Below are 20,195 nucleotides of genomic sequence, written 5' to 3' on the forward strand. Positions count from 1 at the left end.
ATATAAAATATATGATTTATATGATTTTTTTATATATTCTTTATAAATTTGAAAAATATATGGAATTGGCCACTGTTATATTTTTTTTTTATATATTTTTTGATGGGGGGAATGATCGAGGCTAAAATAATAATCGCTCCTTTGAGTAGGGTGTCTCGACACAACGATATATAAATTATTTATAACAAAAGTTTGACTCTGACGGTAATTTTCATATTGAGAAGTTCATGTTCTCATGAGACTGTGATATTTTGGCACTTCTATATTAATTATTATGAATAATACTACACTGTCGATCGAGAACAATCTCAACGAGTGTTTCTATTCATATTAACTCTAGAAGAATGCTCTTTAGAATTCCAGATTTTAATCTTCAAAGTTCAAGTTAGGTTTACACTCCTTCAAACCGTTCTCATCAGGTGCACTCGATGCTTTCAGCCGGTATAAAAACACCGTTTGTATAGATTCGATACTGAATTCAATCGAATGAAGGGAATATTAAACGGGGTCTAAGTGTCAAGGTACCATCACCAGTGTCAAACGATTCCATCTAATTACCGTGTTAATGATTTTTTCAAGGCTGTGAGGAGGATTGAATTTAATGCAGCATCGGGTTGAATTTATAGTGAAATTGTTTGACAACATTTCATGGAGGAAGAATATCTCTAACAAAATTTTAATCGTTTTAAAAATTCGATATTTTTTGTGCCGATTTCTACTGGATATTATGAAACTTTATCGTGCTTTTTTCGATAGATATTTTACAGAAAAAAATCAACAGATATTTATTTTTCTATACAACTTATTTCGTCTGCATTTTTTTCTACAAGAATTCTTGAGAATTAATTTTTCATTTTTTTTCTTTTCAATTTTACAATGAGAAACGAAAATCATGCAACAGAAAAAACTCATAAAAGTTTCTATCAAAAAATCTGAATAATGTGAATAATAAGAATAATTCAATGAATTCCAATAGAAGGGAAAGTTCTTTTTGCCACTGTCATTGAAGGATATTGAAATAATGTTCCATTTTTGCTCTTTTACTTTATTTCCTTCGCCTCTTCTCATATGTTTAATGCAACAACGATAATTCAACAAGAAATAGAGGATTCAATAAAAATTTCGCATACTTATTAACTAATAATTCTTTCTAGTCGTTTTTACGGCTTCTCGTGAGTTTTTGTGTCCTGCAGGTGTGAACTTTGGTCTCATGTTCTTCGAGATTTTCACTGTCACCGCGTTACTCTAGTTCTGTTCCAGTGACGAGGATGTTTTTTCATGGCTTGAGAGGTGGTCTTAGTCCTTGCGGTAGCCGTAAGTATTCCAGGCTGCAAAAGAAAATAATTTTTCAATGTTTTTATGGGTACAACGTTACAAGTGTTCTGGATTTTTCTACCGGAAAAATAAGTTTTTGTCTGGATTTCAGAAATTATTTTTACTCTCAGATTCTCTTAGATTGTCGACCACAATAGAGTCGTTACAGCGATATATTTTTTGATGATTATAAGTGGTAAAAAGCAGAAAGGGGAGTAAACAAGTGGAAAATTGGTTTCGTCACAACATCGTCGATATATTTTTGGTAATAAAATAGCAATTTGCTTCTGAATGGAATTTCTATGACGATGTATTTATAACTGAAATCAATGATTCATTGAATTCAACGTTGGGTCAATGTTGGCAGCCAATATTGCATCAACGCTGGCAGCCAACATTGCCCCAAAATTAAAATTATTCACCTTTCCCTGAATATTAATTTCAAAACATTTTTTTTCAACAACAGATGATGCAATCAATCTCACGATCGAACTCGGTCAGGATGGCATTGGGAAGAATATTTTAATTCGCAATGGAATTCATTTAAACAATTATTTGTTCTGTTATCGTCGAAAAACGATCGGTCACAAAATTAGTTATCCTGGCACAACAAATTGGAAATTTCAGATTTGACGAGTACAATTTTTTGCTTCAGAAGCAAAACAAAAATCATACGGATTATTCTCCAGATATTCGGAAAACTCGTGAGCTTGGAGAAAAATATTAAGTTATATTTTTATAAATCATGAAATTTTCTAGAAAAAGCACTCATGTTTTTCTGTGTAACATTTTCGGAAACATTCGCAAACTGTTCTAGTGGCACTTCCGGAGAGAGTGGTTCATAATAAAATGTAAGTACATCGTTTTCATAATTCATAAATTTCTATGCAAAAAAGGTGTTTTGATGACCTTACGTAAGCCTCTTTCTTCCGGATATATCCGCAAAATCATCTGCAAACCGGTTTTGTACTTGTCTCCGGCCACTATACTAGTGAAATCGTCGTGATATCCCCGTTATTCATCCGAATACCCCGAATTTCCCATCGTATCAAAACTCTCGTTGCACGTCAACCATACGTTCAGAGAAAAAAACAACGGGAGGTTTTTGCGCAAAAGGCCATGAAACAAGTTGGCTTATCATTCAAGTCAGTCTATTTCACATATATCCGAAATTAATTCACCGTGAGAGATTAATTCTCAACGTTAGTAGCTTGAATTGAATTCAACAGTTCGTGAAATTGTTCAACAGTAAAATATCTCGAAATGTAAGGCTGATGAATAATTATTGATGTTCATTATTTCGAGATATTTTACTTAGAGTTGAATATGAAAATATCAAAGTACTTTAATTTTCCTGTCTATTTAGTTCTCTTGAAATATTTTTTACAAGATTTCTTAAGCGTAAATTTCCTCAGTGTATCTGTTTATATTATAAAAATCCAATTAACTTCTGGTGATAACAATTTGGTACTCGAAATTAAGACTTCAAAATTAAGAGTCTCAAGAGTCAAAATAAGGGTCATGAGGGTTAAAATAAGGGTCATGAGAGTCAGTCTAAGGGTCTTGAGGGTCAGAATGAGGGTCACGAGGGTTATATTAAGGGTCATGAGGGTGAGAATATGAGTCACGAGGGTCAGATTAAAGGTCAAAAGGGTAGACTAAGGGTTCAAGCGTCAGATTAAGGTTCATATGGGTCATATTAAGGGTCACAAGATTGAGGGTCCGATCGAGGGTCCAAATAAGGGCAGCAAGGGTTAGAATAAAGATCATGGGGGTCAGTCAAAGGGTCACAACTTACATGAGGGTCAGAACAAGGGTCAAAACGGTCGCAATAGGGGTCACGAAGGTTAGATTAAGAGTCATGAGGGTCAGAATATGAGTCATGAGGGTCCGATTAAGGGTCATAAGGTTAGAATAAGGGTCCAAATGGGGGTCACATGGGTCAGATTAAGAGTTCAAACGTCAGATTAAGGCGCATATGGGTCAGATTAAGGGTCACAAGATTGAGGGTCCGATCGAGGGTCCAAATAAGGGTAACAAGGGTTAAAATAAGGATCATGGGAATCATGAGGATGATGAGCGGTGCAAGCAGCCGGCGTAGTCCCTTAGTTTTCCTATACTTTCTTTACTAAACTTTTAGTTTCTCATCACAAAGTGCACGAAAAAAACAGAAAAGTTTGTGATTAAAAATTGCAACAAAATAAATTGCATAAAAAAACTAAACATCTATTGTCATTCTCTCATCAAGTATTTTCAATAGAAATCGACAAGAAAAAAAAAGATTTCTAATAGAATTCCAAAAGCATTGAGGTTTTGTTGCCATTGTTTTATGCTTTGTTATTAAAACTAGATGAAAAATATTGAACTCAATTTTTATTTTAAGAAATAAAAAATTAATAAGTTATGAACAATTGAAAACGTGTGCATTATATATCGTATTCCAAACCCTCGTAATAAAAAAAATCTTAAAAGCAAAGTCAGTCGTTCCTTTTACTTCAATGAATCAATACCTTAAAAATACCTGACCGTTGTGCTTTCCTCATTAACGTGATGATTAACATTTTATTGTCACAAAGTGCGCGTGACTGACGCAAAGTGCTAAAGTATGAGTCTTCCCAATGAATCAATTTGAAACATTAAATAGCTGTTCGCCTACAATACAATATTGCGCGGATAACTCGCGCAATAACTCCCAATATCCCGTATTATCATAATTTCCCATTATCGGACTTCTCCATTAGTTCATTGTATTCAATTCATTACAATCTCATGAGAAGCCAAGTCATTGTCTTAAAATTTCGTGAAAATGAGTTGCGGGGTCGGCGAAATTTCCATTAATTAGGAATTTTCCTTTACAGAGCTAAGTAATTAGGAAAGTTGTTGTTGTGGCAAATTGAGGTGGGGGTGGTACCTTTGATACTGTCCTCACAGCCTTGGAAGGCTGGGAACCAATCGGCGGCGGTGTAATCGATCTCGGCAAGCTCGCCACCGTAGTTCTTGGGGAGATGGCTTGGGGCCATGTGGGTGTGCAGGGACTTCATTTTTGTACCGTGGAAGTACATTCTTTTTCGCAACTTTTCTCTTACGAAGGGCTTGAATATTCTCCAGACGAGGTCGAAGAGGAGCGGCTGCTTCACTATGTGGACCTGTTAGGATAATGAGAGTTTTAAGAAGGAATTATTGAGAACATTCAGTGAAATAATTACGTTTTCTGATTGTTACTTTTACTAATTATTTTATTTAATATCTCGGGAACTATTAGGTTTGGAGAAAAAAATGAATTGATTTTTTGTGATACCCGACTCAAAAGTGCACTTTTCAAAACGGTTTAGTGTGCGCAAAGGGTTTGTTTTCCGCACGGCGTGCGTAAAGTGAACTTTACGCACTCGTGCCCAAAAACAGTCACATTATCCCCACTACCGTTCTGAACAGTGACCTCAGCAGGTACCATCAAAATATGATTTTACACGTGAGTGTGAAAAAGTGGAACTTTACGTACTAGTAATATAATATACTATTTTAACACTACTGCTACGTTTACTTCGTGCCGAACGAGGAAGTGCCTTTTCATTTATTTGTCAACGAAAAGTAAACGAAAAATCTTTTCGTTTACTTGTAACCGAAAAAGGCTTTTCGACAATTAAACGAAAAAGCGAAAACAAAGAGCCTTTTTCGTTTATTACTTGTAAAAAAAAGTCAAAATTGTGCAGAAAAAAAAGTTACCTCGGCAGGTACCATCAAAAATAGGATGTTACACGTGAGTGTGAAAAAGTGGAACTTTACGTACTAGTAACATAATATACTATTTTAACACTGCTGCTACGTTCACCTCGTGCCGAAAAGTGCCTTTGCATTTATTCGTAAACGAAAAGTAACCGAAAAATCTTTCCGTTTACTTGTAAACGGAAAGGGCTTTTCGACAAGTAAACGAAAAAGCGAAAACGAAAAGCCTTTTTCGTTTACTTGTAAAAAAAAAGTCAAAATTGTACAGAAAAAAAAGTTATCCAAACATTTACCTCTTTCAATCTAAGTGGCATAGCATCCTGAATAAATGATAATAGCCTCATGCTAAATGATGGCGTAAGACCCATCACCTGTTTCATGGAAAGTCCATCAAAGTCCATGATGACTACTACACCTCTCACCTGAAAGCAACAGCGACATTCAAGTATTCCGTAATACTTAGCATAATTAATCGCACAATGGGGTTTATCTCTCTCATCTTATCAAAACATCTTCACGGAGTAAAATAAACGTCCTCGTGGTCAACAGTAATCTGTACTATCAACTCCGGCGACTATCCCGAGTCGGTTCGAGTGCCTTTGCACTTCAAGTGCTTTCTCAGGTCCCCGTGGGTGAACGAATCAGAGAAAACATTGACATTCAAGAATCAATATTAAAAATACATTTGGGAACTTGTAGCGGATGTTATCTGATACAAGGTAATTCTGACAGGCGAACTTTGAACCGATCTATATCTCACATCCACCCACTGTATCTGGTATCGTGTCTTATCACAAATGCGGTACAAAGTACGATTCGAGTGTTGTCGAATGTCACACGCAGATTATCGGTTAGTCAGTTGAAGTATTTTCGAAACCGTTTCGAGATTTCTATTTTTTTAATTATTGCAGCAAAACCATTTCCATAAACGATTATTTTGTAATAATGTCAGCAACTGAAGATGGCATCAATTTGTGAAGGCATGCCGATTTTTCCATGATTTTTCTGACACTAAATATATTTTGAATGGAATATCAAAAAATTTTCCTTTATAAATTATAAATTTAAAAAAAGTTTCAACGTTTTTATAAATTCACTAGTTGCAAAAAATGTTTCCAAATCAATTAGCGAATTTTTTTTGGAGGTACAAACTTTCAAAAAGTGCCATTTCTACTGAAATTTCAGGAAATCTCGTCCTTGAAAAAACACGAGAGGGAAAACAATTTGAATAAAATATTATGATGTTACTATGTGGTTAATAACTGGAGATAAACAAATTTCTGGAAATCCATGCGGATATTCCAATGATTTTTGTGGAACTAGTAGGTTTTTAATGGAATATCAGATTTTTTTTTTATAAATTATACAATTAAGAAAAATATCTGATGTTTTTCAAAACTTACTACTTCCTAAAAGGTTTGCAATATGATGATTGAATTTTTTTTGGAGGAATTGCAAAACAATAGTGCAAAATATTTTCCGGCGTGTTCAAATTCAGGAAAGTATTAACAAGTGCTATTCCTACTGAAATTTCAACAAATCTCGTCATAGAAAAATCGCGTATTGATTTTGTGACCATTTCATGGACAAAATTAATGACAACTATCAATTCGAGTATAGTTAGGCAGCAGAAAGCAGGAAAAATTGGAAAAATTCAGTTGGAAATATCCTTGAACTTTCAATTAATTGAAAATCGAGCTCATTTCAGCACTGAATATTCATGGTTGATCAAAAATTCAAGGATGTCGTGAAATTTTCATCTTATTTCTCCTTGAAACCTTTTAAAATCCCCAAATCCTGAGATAAGTAATAAAAAAAATTGCACCGACAATAATAAATCTTCGAGCCTAGTCAGCCCGGGAATTCGTAACAAGTGACATTTCCACAGAAATTTCAAGAAATCTCGTCATCGGGAAATCCCACGTTCCATTGATTTTTCCATAATTTCATTTAAAAAAACCGGGAAACTGTAGATTTTCGTTCAATTGTACGGCAAAAATTAAAACCATTCAGTTCGAAATATTCTTTAATTCTTAATCATTTGCAAATCGCGTCTATTTTGCCACAGAATATTCATGTTCAATAAAACATTCAACCCGTTGCGATATTTTCATCCCATTTCTTCTCGAAACCTTTTGAATTTACTCAAATTTTACCTGAAATTTGAAACTCCATAAACTTTCCCCTGTAAATCAAATCCAGGGCCACTCTTCCGATAAATAAGACTAGACTATACATGAAATTTCAATTATTTCGACATTTTCGAAAAACACTAAATGGTCATTACCTTTCTTTCTTGTAGGTCTTTTGACACTGTTTCAACTCACTTGTTCCTAAACACGATATTTCCAAATTAATTTGAACAAGATTTCTCAACAATTCGTTACATCATTAGTAGATTTTAAGTGAAATGTTGAGAAACCCTTTACCTATAGTTTACAAAATTCTTTTCAAAAGAATATCTTCCAACGAATTCTCCTAGACCTCTTCCTACCGAAAATACTTCCGAAATAGTCTGCACACAAGTACTCTCATTCCCCATAATCCGTGAATTACCATAACAAACACGGAAAAAAAATATTTTCCACGTCACTTTAAATTTGTTGTGTACCATAACACTCGCCAAAACCATCAAATAGAGAATATTCTGCAATTCTTAATGAAACGGAAAAAAAGCTTCGTTTGGCCCTGAACATTCATGTTTAATAAATAATTCAAATTCATTGCGAAATATTCATTCCATTTCTTCTTGAAACCTGTTGAATTCACTTAAATTTGACCAGAAATTTGAAATTTCACCAAATTTTCCCTCAAAATCCAACTCAGGGCTTTCTGAGAAACAATACTAGATTATTCATGAAATCTTAATTATTTCGACAGTCTAGATAAAAAACTAATTGACCTTTCTTACTTGTAGGTCTTTTGACACTTTTTCAACTCTCTTGTTCCTAAACAGGATATGTCCACACTAATTTGAACAAGATTTCTCAACAAATCGTTACACCATTACGCAGATATCCTCGACACTAGTAGATTTTAAGTGAAACGTTGAGAAACCCTTTACCTATAGTTTACAAAATTCTTTTCAAAAGAATATCTTCCAACGAATTCTCCTAGACCTCTTCCTACCGAAAATACTTCCGAAATAGTCTGCACACAAGTACTCTCATTCCCCATAATCCGTGAATTACCATAACAAACACGGAAAAAAAATATTTTCCACGTCACTTTAAATTTGTTGTGTACCATAACACTCGCCAAAACCATCAAATAGAGAATATTCTGCAATTCTTAATGAAACGGAAAAAAAGCTTCGTTTGGCCCTGAACATTCATGTTTAATAAATAATTCAAATTCATTGTGAAATTTTCATTCCATTTCTTCTCGAAACCTGTTGAATTCACTTAAATTTGACCTGAAATTTGAAATTTCACAAAATTTTCCCTCAAAATCCAACTCAGGGCTTTCTGAGAAACAATACTAGATTATTCGTGAAATCTTAATTATTTCGACAGTCTAGATAAAAAACTAATTGACCTTTCTTACTTGTAGGTCTTTTGACACTTTTTCAACTCTCTTGTTCCTAAACAGGATATGTCCACACTAATCTGCACAAGATTTCTCAACAAATCGTTACACCATTACACATATATCCTCGATACTAATAGAGTTTAAGTGAAATATTGAGAAATCCTTTACCTATAGTTTACAAAATTCTCTTCATGAGAATGTCTTCAGTCGAATTCTCCTAGATCTCTTATTCCCGGAAATACTTCCAAAATAATTTGCAAGTCCTCTCATTCCTCATAATCATTGAATTAAAATAGCAAACAATGACTGAAACCATTGTTTATTTAACTCGAAATTTTTTGTGCACCATAGTGTCTGCAAATTCGCCAAAATATGCAAATCCATCTCACAAACTCATCGACTTGTTTATGCAAATAACATTAGCCGTTCACCTGTGTCTCGGGCTCCAGAATAGCCGCCTCATGAATGAGATAAAAAATTCGGAACATGGAGTCGGCATTGACCTTGGACGGATCCCATGTCTTTCCAGCATTCACTATGAGCACACGTCGACCTTTGTGATCTCTGCCCTTCAGCACATTTACGACATTATTATCAAATATCGCACTCTTCTCGTCCATCGGTAACAGGTTGTCCAATAGTGCGGCATTCTTGACCTTGAAGTCAGATGTACGCTGCATAAGAGCAAAAGCACTCTCTGGATAGTATTTGCACGGACGGAGAAATATTGTTAGGAACTCATCGTCTGTTCTGAAGTACATGGTTTTGTCCTCTAAGCAAATAAAAATAAAAACACAATTAAAATGAATTTGGTATCAGAATTTGGTATCAGAATAAATGAGAAAATTATGAATTAACCGAAATTACGCAAGTCATTGATAAAATGAACAATTATGACAATGACTTTAATAAAAAATATTGAGAAGTAATTTCTCAAACAAATGCAAAATCAAATACGAAAATTTTTATAGATAAATCCTTTTTTTTTATCGCGGTGGCTTGACGCAGTGGGTAAGTTTGTTGCCTCACATGCGAAAGGTTCCGAGTTCAAATCCCGGCCGGGTAAAATGGTGCGATCTAACCATTTAAAGTCTTGATCATCATCGCAGTATACCGTAACCGGGTCAAAGGGATGTAAAATAAAGATTAAAAAAAACAATTTTCGTAACGTCGACACAATTTTTTGTGTTGAAATTATTTTGATAGAAATTGTTTAGACTAATTTTCTGAGTTTTGTTCACATGTTTTAATGTGGAAAAAATATTTAGTGGAAAATAATTAAACATTCTGTAGAAAATAACTCAATCAAATGTTTTCAACGAAATTCATTTCAAATTCATGCACTTCAGTCAATCCATTACATATTTTCTATTAAATTTTCAATTAAAATCGAAGTTGTAAAAAAAAATAGCTTAAAGTTCAAACAATCTCAACTATTTACTGAAGAAGATATTAAGAAAAAATATAGTGCTCAAATGATTAAAAATCTCCAAATCTTCAAATAAAACTAATTGAATAAAACAATAAAAAACCCATCTAACAATGATAAACTTCAAGGACACAGACTTCTCAGTTCTCATTGTCCCCATGATGATTTCATCCTGCCATTGTTCCACTGTTTGATAACAGCAATCTGCAATTTACATTAACAACAAAACCAAAACGTTTGCATAAAACTCAATGGCAAATTGATACAACTGATCCCCATGTTTTCATCAGCAACAAATGTCTCCACATCGCCTGTCTTTGTGCATTAAAAAAAATGAAAAGATAACCGGGGATTGCGTGACCATGGACACAGGCACAAACCGAATTATGGTTAGAGACCAAATGGAAATTGCTGAGAGCAGGTAATCTCGTTACAATGGAAATCGCATCTTCAATCATAATTTAAATTCTTGCTTTATTGAAATGCAAAATCTTTCAATTCATTGGGAGGATTTGTGAAGCTTAAACTGGCAAATGCCGGGGTAATGAGGTCTCAAAATTATTCGATAACGCTTTCATAACGATTTTTTTAGAGGGAATGCCGAGATGAATGAAAAATTCCGTTATGTTATCGGAATTACTTCTGGTGAGAGAGGATGAGGGGATGCCAAACGCAGATAACCCGATCCGTATGACCTATGCAGAGATGACCTGAGCTATTCTAAGCATTCGCGGTAGTGTCTCTCATTAGTGAATGTTTATTGAAACAAACAATGTACTGTAATCAGGGAACAGGTTTCATGCCGAGTATCTAGGATTATTTTACATTAAGGAATGAGTCGATAAGTTCATCTGCTCTTGATCGCTGACGACAGATTATATTCTTCCGTTATGTATCGAATTACGTTTTATAAGGAAAAATGAATTCTATGCGCAGAATTTTATCTTTTTGAGATGAGTTAACAGCCCAGTTATTTTGTAGAGAATTGGAGGAGAATGTTGATTGATTTTTTTCGTGGGATTTGAAAATCTGACGAAAAAAAGGGTTTGACATTTTTAGTTAAGAATAATCTGTAGCGAAATGTAAAGGACAGAAATGACTTCGCACGAAATGAAATAAAATTCGCACGGAATATTTAAGAATATCTGACGCTTGTAAAGGTTCATTATAGTTAGGTTGACAGGAAAATGCCAAAAGACGTTTTTTTTTTATATCTGACGCATGTCTACGTTTGTCATTATCAGTTTTAAAAAAACTTTCAAAATACATTTTTTAGACAGCATGAACTTCTCTACAAAAAACTGTTGGCACTTTTTTTGCTTCCGCATGGAAGCTCTGTAATGGTAATTTTTTTCGATTTCTTAATTTCGGGTGGAAATGCCTAAAAATGTCATGAAACGTGAAGAAATTGTGTTTCTAAAAAATGTCTGTATATGTGTAGGTATGTGTGTGCACATCTGTGTTCATATGTCCAGAATTGAGAATAGAGAATTGGAGGACAATGTTGAGAGTATTTTTTCGTGGGATTTGAAAATCTGACGAAAAAAAGGGTTTGACATTTTTAGTTAAGAACAATCTGTAGCGAAATGTAAAGGACAGAAATGACTTCGCACGAAATGAAATAAAATTCGCACGGAATATTTAAGAATATCTGACGCTTGTAAAGGTTCATTATAGTTAGGTTTACAGGAAAATGCCAAAAGACGTTTTTTTATCTTTTTTATATCTGACGCATGTCTAGGTTTGTCATTATCAGTTTTAAAAAAACTTTTAGAATACATTTTTTAGACAGCATGAACTTCTCTACAAAAAACTGTTGGCACTTTTTTTGCTTCCGCATGGAAGCTCTGTAATGGTAATTTTTTTCGATTTCTTAATTTCGGGTGGAAATGCCTAAAAATGTCATGAAACGTGAAGAAATTGTGTTTCTAAAAAATGTCTGTATATGTGTAGGTATGTGTGTGCACATCTGTGTTCATATGTCCAGAATTGAGAATAGAGAATTGGAGGACAATGTTGAGAGTATTTTTTCGTGGGATTTGAAAATCTGACGAAAAAAAGGGTTTGACATTTTTAGTTAAGAACAATCTGTAGCGAAATGTAAAGGACAGAAATGACTTCGCACGAAATGAAATAAAATTCGCACGGAATATTTAAGAATATCTGACGCTTGTAAAGGTTCATTATAGTTAGGTTTACAGGAAAATGCCAAAAGACGTTTTTTTATCTTTTTTATATCTGACGCATGTCTAGGTTTGTCATTATCAGTTTTAAAAAAACTTTTAGAATACATTTTTTAGACAGCATGAACTTCTCTACAAAAAACTGTTGGCACTTTTTTTGCTTCCGCATGGAAGCTCTGTAATGGTAATTTTTTTCGATTTCTTAATTTCGGGTGGAAATGCCTAAAAATGTCATGAAACGTGAAGAAATTGTGTTTCTAAAAAATGTCTGTATGTGTGTAGGTATGTGTGTGCACATCTGTGTTCATATGTCCAGAATTGAGAATAGAGAATTGGAGGACAATGTTGAGGGATTTTTTTCGTGGGATTTGAAAGTCTGAACAAAAAAAGGTTTGACATTTTTTGTTAAGAATCATCTGTAGCGAAATGCCAAGAACAGAAATGAGATGAAAATTCGCACGGAATATTGAGGAATATCTGACGCTTGGGAAGGTTCGTTATAGTTAGGTTTACAAAAAAATGCCAAAAGACGTTTTTTATCTTTTTTATATCTAACGCATGTGTTTGTCATCATCTGTTTTAAAAAAAAATTCAAATGCATTTTTTAGAGAGTATGAATTTCTCTACAAAAAAGTGCATGCACTTTTTTTTACAAATCCACTAGGTCCAGTGATATTCACAAACTATTGTGGACATCAATTTTTAACACATTTTAAGACATTTCCATATGAAATATCTCTGAATCTATCAAATTCAGAGTCAAATCAGTAGTGAAGCCGGAAAACAGTTCAAGTCGACTGTGACTATTAGTCTGTTTTCAATAAATATCTCGGCATCTAAGGTAAATAGCAAACTTTTTGCTATTACCTTTTTTGTAGCTCTTAATTCACTCTGCAAAAAAGGTCATTAAGAGCTAAGTGAACTTGAACCGTTTCACCGCTTCGCTACTGAAATGTCAGAATAGATTTTTTGTCATTCTGGCCGTAAGGCAGAGCTTTATATTATTTTACATCAAGGAGTGAATCTGATTTTCTCCCACTTTTCTATATAAAATTGCAAATATATCAGAATCTGTCAAATTCAGAGGCAAATGTCAAAATAGTTTTTTCTACATAATTGAATTCCCAACGATTTTTGTAATGGCTTTCTCTCCAACTTTTCCATCGAAGATAATTACGAAATAATCTTCAAATACATTTGGAAGTGTCACTTAATGATTGAAATTCTAATTGCTGCCTCACATTTGAGAATATCTCCGAAAATAACGGGGTCAGAAGATTTTATTGTATTTTATTAAAATATTTCCAAAATATTCTGTAGAAAAATTTTAGCCACATTCCCATATGAAATTGCAAGTATCTCTGAAAAAAATGGATTTAAAAAATAGTATCAAAATATTTTTGATAGGACACGAAACCCTCTAAAAAATTTTTTTTTCATAAACCGCCTAGTTCCCGTGTTATTTATAAAATATTGACACACTTCTATATAAAATTACAATTATCTTAGAACCTATTAAGTTCAGACTGAAATGTAAAAAAAAGTTTTCAGAGATTATTAAATATTTGGCAAAAATTTTCTTTGACAAATTCCTCTAAGCCCCTTCCTTTCGCATCCAATTGCAGAATAATGCCCAAATACTCTTAAAAATGTTCATGAAGATGAAATCCCTCAACACGAATAAACCAGCATTCGTTTAGCCGAAAAATAAAAGAATCAATTTTTCACCCAGAAAAAAAATCAATTATTTTACCTTCAAGAAGTTTTCGCAGAGCTTCAATTCCTTTTTTCACGTTCTCCTCAGTCTCCCTGAGTTCCTTCACAGCCAAAGCGTTGGTCTCCTCATTAAGAGGTCCAGATTCGAGTTGAAAGGCCATCTCCGAACTTGGATTCACTCAGGAAAAATAATTAAAATAAAAAAACCCAGTTAGAATCGTGTGGAGCTCCTCCCAGCAGGACGTCCACGACGAATGTGCTCTGATTTGATACTCGGGGGAGGCTCTACATCATCATCAGTGTCTCCAATCTTTGACCATTACAAAGTCCAATCGGATTTCATGGATTGGGGCTCTTGGACTCAGCTGTTCACGAATGAGAAAACAAAGTGTATGAGCTTGAGTCACCCGCGTCACCCCGCGAAGGCACTTCGGACCGCCTCTCACGAACTTGCTACGGATTGATAACAGCGGAGCTGAGGAATCAGTCGGGTATTATCATCCGTTGCCCTCTTCCATCGACACTCGCTCGATTTCACGTTTATCTCGCGTACGATTGTGTCATTAACAAGGACTGATGCACTTTTTTATTCAGTCTCCGTTACTTTTTTTATATTACGCGCGGGATTGTTGCACCTGATGCAACAGTCGATGCAAATGCACGACGAGAATGAAAATAAGAGAGTGCGGTCTTATTGTTGTTCGTCTTTCGGGTTTCGTGATTGGAGATGAAGGGCGAGGGCACGAGAAAGTAAATCAGTTTGATTTTTTGAAAGTATTTGAAGGTGTCGCGGAGACCGGTCTGAAGGGGAGTGATAAGAGGTAGAACAGGCCGTTTTTTTCTTGCGTCAACTGATGATTTTTAACTATTGACCAATGAATAGTCGTGCGGGCTTTTCTCTGTTAACGAAAAATTTTCCTTTTCAAGTTACCTATTCGTTACTAGTTGACACACTGTTGATAATTAATAAGATTCTTCTAGTAGAATTATTACTTTCAAATTATTCCTTTCGTATTCGATTTAAACATTGTCCCTTCCAAAATTAATGAATGAAAATCAGTTAATTGATTCCGTGTTGACTGAAAATTTTCCGTTTCAGATTACTCGGCTGTTAGCAATTGATAGGCTCTGTTGACAATCGATGAAATCCTCTCATTTTTTAAATAATTCTGCCAGAATTGTTTTAAAAAATATTTGGAAAGCCTCAAAACTCAAAATATTTCTTTAATTTTGAATTTAAAATGATGCAGCTTCGTCGTGCGATTTTAAAAGGGATATTTGATAGAAGTAATTCAATACATTTGGATTTTTCTGACGAATGCGTTGCTTTTTCCATTAAAGTTTTCAATACGTGAAGTATTCATTTTCAAAAGAGTATATTTGCAAGAAAATCTGAAAATCATACTGAAAATCAGTCCCTTGAAATAATTTGTGTTTCAATTTTTCAGTAATATAGTCACATTCTAATAAATTATGAAGAAAAAAAAAGTAGATGTAGAAAATTAATTCACAGAAAAATATCAAAAAGAACTTTCTCATGAAGAGAAATAAAATTATCCACCAAAAGACGTCTTTTCAGATATGCTGATAGGGGTCTTATCCTTGGAAAATCTGAATCCGATTTATCTCTTATTATCACTTCATTAATGAATTGACTAATTGAAAGATTCCAATCTCGTACAGATTATTCTGTGATTAAGCAGGGAGTAATTGAATTGGAGGTACATTTTTGAATCGACAATTCTGATTTCCTGTTTTAATTTTAAAATATTGTAACGAATTCGTAAAAAACGAGAGATGAAGCAAATGAAGGAAAATCGCCAGAAAAATTGCAGGAAAAAAAATTTTACACGTATTTTTTTAATGCAAAATGGAAAATTAATAATGCAGACTTTTCAATTCATATTCGTATTCCATAATTTCATTTGACGAAAAAAATTCATACAAAAGCCCAATGCCAAACATTATTATTCTGCAAATATCGTTAAGACTAATGGGTTTGCAGAAAAATTTTACAAGATTTCCATAGAGAATTTTAGACCCTAAAAAAATTTCTCCGATATTTTCATTAAAGCCACCAGTTTCCGAGATGTTCATAAAATTATTCGCATTAATTTCTTTCGAATTAATGAAGAACGAGAGAAGAGTCAACAACTGCAGTTGCGCATACCATTCTGTCATTATTGGAGATGAAAACGACCCGAAACAGATTAAACAGTATTTCTTTATTCCGATAAATAATGAAGAATGAATAATGCAGACATTTCACTTGATTTTCGCATCCAACAAATATCACAGGGAGAGAAATGTTCAGTAAAAATTACGGAACTCACAATTCACTCACTCAAATTGAAGTGACGGTATCGTAATTTTTCACGAGAGATTCAGAGAAAAATTACGGAACGCTCCGAAAAATTCCGTGACAGTTGCGGAAAATTTCCTACAACCACATTCCGCTCCGGAATTACGGAAAAGATACGTAATTTTTATTGAATATTTCTCTCCGTGCACAAAATGTCACAAGCGTTTATCGCACAGAATTTTATTTCCTAAAAAAAATGCCTCCGAGATGTTTCTCTGAAGCCACTACTTTCCGAGATTATCACAAAATTATCTGCATTAATTGGTTCTATAATCTTCACTGATGGTTCTCTAGTTTTTCCCACTTCACGGAAAAAAAACCTGGGAAATTGTTTCTTCGCGTCGGAAAACTTGTCTCTCACATCTGCACCCTAGACCCGCTGTCATAAAACTGAAGTGGAATTACACTCTGCAAAAAGTCTTACCTATTATAAAATCTGAATAGTGGATAGAGTCTTCGGATTATGTTGATTATATCCTCGCCAAAGAGCCAAAGAGACGTAAAAGCTACACTTGCACACAGCCTTCGCGCCCTTTTGGCTTTGCGACGATGATATTACGCTACAAATTGCTCTGCATTGAAAATTCGAATGAGATATCCAATCGCAATGATGATCATCGATCAACACTGTTGGGTGTTTTTCATCGTTGGACTCCTGATTTATGAACACTCGATTGGCGAATAACTCAATGATCGGAGTCCTCGGCGTTCTGTCCATGGCGACACTTTAGACCTCTGAAAGATTAATAATGATTTACGAAGCGATTGGTTTTTTTTATTGTTCTGCTATGAACATGCAAAAATTGTGCATAATAGCGATCAATGAGAAGTGAAAATGACGGGACGCACGAAAAAATTTAATAGAAAAATATATCGAATTCGTTAGAAAATTCTATTGAATTTCTAGTAAACTTTCTATTAGTTTTTGGCTGATTCTATTGACATGTTCAATAGAAAACATTCAATAGAAGAAGTCAACAGAATTCGAGTTTTCTATATAACTCATTCTTTTCATATATTTTCTATAGAATTTGCTCGACTCAAATTTTCTAGGTTTTTTTTATTTTTTTTCTTTTCTTCTCATCAAGAAAATCAAACGAAAAAACTTGAGCCGAGGAAATTCTATGGAAAATATTTCAATAGAATAAGTTATGTAGAAAAATTGAATTCTATTGACTTTTTCTACTGAATATTTTCTATTGAACATTTCAATAGAATCAGCCAAAAACTAATAGAACAGTTCAATAGAAATTCAATAAAATTTTCTAACGAATTCGATAGGTTTTTCAATTTAATTTTTTCGTCCGTGATTTTTCTCGAGGTCTTAATTATTAATTATGGGTAGTTTTTCGTCACACGGAGAGAAATATTCAGGTAAAAAAAATGAAGAACTACTGCGAAATATTCAAATGCTAGGAGGAAATATCCGAAATAAAACTGTCGGGTAGCCTCAAATACTGCGTTCTGATTGGCCGAAATCCGATTGAGAAAAATACTCAATAAAAATTACGTATTTTCTCTGTAATTCCGGAGCATAATGTGGGTGTAGAAAATTTATAGGTAATTTAAAAAATAAATGTGATGACTATTTAACATTGACGGAAAACCGGGCAAAATGGGCTCTCGAAAGATTCTCGAGCTATTCTTGAGACAGATCTTACCTACGTTTTCCCAATAGTTTCTCCCATTTTGTAAGGATGAGCTGCATCAACAATCTTATTGAATAATAATTTTAAAAAAATAATAATAAATAGTAATAATAATTTTTGTATTATTATTATTATTATTATTATTATTATTATTATTATTATTATTATTATTATTAGTATTAGTATTATTATTATTATTACGACTAGATATTTCAATCGAATTCATTTAAAATTTCAGGTCGACTTATCTACCCGCACAAACTTTGCGAAGAGTTTTTTGGAGATGAAGTGGACCGTAGAAATCCTCAACTTCATCAGCGACGGCTGAAGAAAAATGTAAGTCATAATGCTTCTCCATATGTATATATAGAATATTTTAATATTCAATTCTGGACAAATGGAGAGGAACCTGATATTCGTATGATTTGGATTTGAACGCGCGATTTTGTGACGACCAGAATAATGCTCTTGGCAGTTGAGCCATCAAGGGGAATGCCAAGCAGAAGTAATTAAAGTTTGATAACTCGAGTACTGTCATCACGTATAATTACGTAAATCGAAATAATTCTGATTGTGAGCAACAGATGAAAAATTGTCATGAGTCATTACAATGTCGCTGTGAGCCTGCAGAATTAATTAAAAGTAGAATAGGAATTTGAGATCCAATTCCCGACCAACAAAGGAATAACAAATGTTGTGTTGATTATATTGGTAAAAGCCATTCCATTTTCTAACAAACTCGTGACTTTGTCGGGATTCGAACTCCCAAACTTGTGATTACCAGGGTAATGCTCTTAGCAGTAGAGCCACAAAGGGTGACGGCAATTAAAAATACCTGAAATTTGATAACTCAAGCATTTTTGCCCCTCATGTAACTCTGTTAATTAAACATTCTTGAGAGAAAAATTCCGAGTTTTTAATTTAAACGATGCTATGTAGGTATTCATTTCGTAGGATTATGGAATAAGAAATGGAATCTACACGGAGAGAAATATTCAATAAAAATTACCAGAAAAAAGACGTAAAAATTACGTTTCGAAACGTAATCTGGGAGCGAAGTAAAATTCAATAAAAAGTGTCAATCGTCACGTAAATTCTACGATCTGTTCCGTAAAAATTACTCATCCGTCCGAGGCCTCACGGCTAGCCATGAGTCACCGTGAGGGGGAGATTTTAACAACACGTTCCGTAATTTTTCCGGAACTTTTCGTAAAAATTCTTAAACATCCAAGAATTTTCATGTTCTGAGGTATAATAAGTATTGAAGTTTCTGTTAGATTTTACAACTTCCAGAAAAATTACGTGACTTTTTCGTATTTTTTCGGTGACAGACCCGAAAATTTACTGAACGTTTCAGATTGATTCTCTTATATTCCTATAGAAATTCACTGGAAACGATTCTCGCTTGCGGATTACGTGAAATCTTCCGTAATTTTTCTTGAATATTTCTCTCCGTGTATTATCAAATTCATTTTTCAAATGATTCTGACCGAAAGGAATGAATGGAAAAATTGCAATTTTTGATAACTTTGTTTGCGTCAGCAGACTTAATAAAAAAAATTGCAGGCATCTGTATTTTTGATACAGCAGTAATTGTACGTGACTCCTTGCATTCCCGCGAACTTTCTAGAAACTCCTTGAATTTTTTGAAAATTCAAGAAACTTGTCGAATTACCTCGAAATGTTTAGAATTTTCTAGAATTCCGATAAATGGCGCTACACGTAAGAACCGTTTCCCAAAATGACCCCCCATATGGAAACCGTAGACGTGTCCACGTCAAAAAATTGGAATTCAACTTGAGATGAACAGCGTTCAAGAGATTCAAGACAAATATTGGATTTATCATATTTGCGACAACCACGCGATTGTCTACATTCACACATTGGGATTCTAACTCACAATCGTCAGATTATCGGGTGAATGCTTTTACCAATTGAGCCACGGGGCGTCATTACAAATGGAAATAAATACAATTTGATGATTCGATCGCTGCTATTACTCATATAACTCTAATTAAAATCTTTCGAGACCGGGAAATGTTGAATTATGAACCCGCACTGAATGCTCGTAATGAATCGAGTCAGGAAGTTAAAAATTAAAAATTAAAAAATTCATACACACCCATCGTAAGAGTAGTAGTCACACAACACAGAGTTATTCGCGGATACGGCGGGGTTTGAACTCCCAATCCCCCGATTATCGGAGCTCTCTGAAATTTTCTCAGTTGAGCCACTGTGTGACAACCGCAATTGAATGTAATTGATCTCGTGTTACTCAAAATTATCAT

At 34.0% G+C, this 20,195-nt stretch overlaps 1 protein-coding gene across 1 annotated transcript; it reads right to left on the bottom strand.

Annotated features, from left to right (window-relative positions):
- Window positions 1-1,024: 1,024 nt before the first annotated feature.
- LOC107048645 (clavesin-1) lies at window positions 1,025-14,260 on the bottom strand. Its single transcript, XM_015271931.2, has 5 exons — window positions 13,934-14,260; window positions 9,000-9,340; window positions 5,331-5,459; window positions 4,226-4,460; window positions 1,025-1,328 (listed from the first exon to the last, which is right to left on the bottom strand). Exons 1-5 carry the CDS (start codon window positions 14,055-14,057, stop codon window positions 1,297-1,299), a joined length of 861 nt encoding a protein of 286 aa, XP_015127417.1. The 5' UTR covers window positions 14,058-14,260; the 3' UTR covers window positions 1,025-1,296.
- Between the last annotated feature and the right edge of the window lie 5,935 nt (window positions 14,261-20,195).

This window comes from Diachasma alloeum, unplaced genomic scaffold, assembly GCF_001412515.2.
Source record: "Diachasma alloeum isolate Michigan unplaced genomic scaffold, Dall2.0 Dall_scaffold_00195, whole genome shotgun sequence".
Classification (NCBI taxonomy): Eukaryota; Metazoa; Arthropoda; class Insecta; order Hymenoptera; family Braconidae; genus Diachasma; species Diachasma alloeum.

Bases quoted from the DNA above. Each gene is read 5' to 3' on its own strand.
- LOC107048645 (XM_015271931.2), bottom strand. From the start codon at position 14,057: ATGGCCTTTCAACTCGAATCTGGACCTCTTAATGAGGAGACCAACGCT. The intron at 5,460-8,999 runs GTGAACGGCTAA...TGTTGCTTTCAG, and splicing joins TTCTGGAGCCCGAGACACAG to GTGAGAGGTGTAGTAGTCAT. The intron at 1,329-4,225 runs GTACCACCCCCA...TTTCTTTTGCAG, and splicing joins CTGTGAGGACAGTATCAAAG to CCTGGAATACTTACGGCTAC.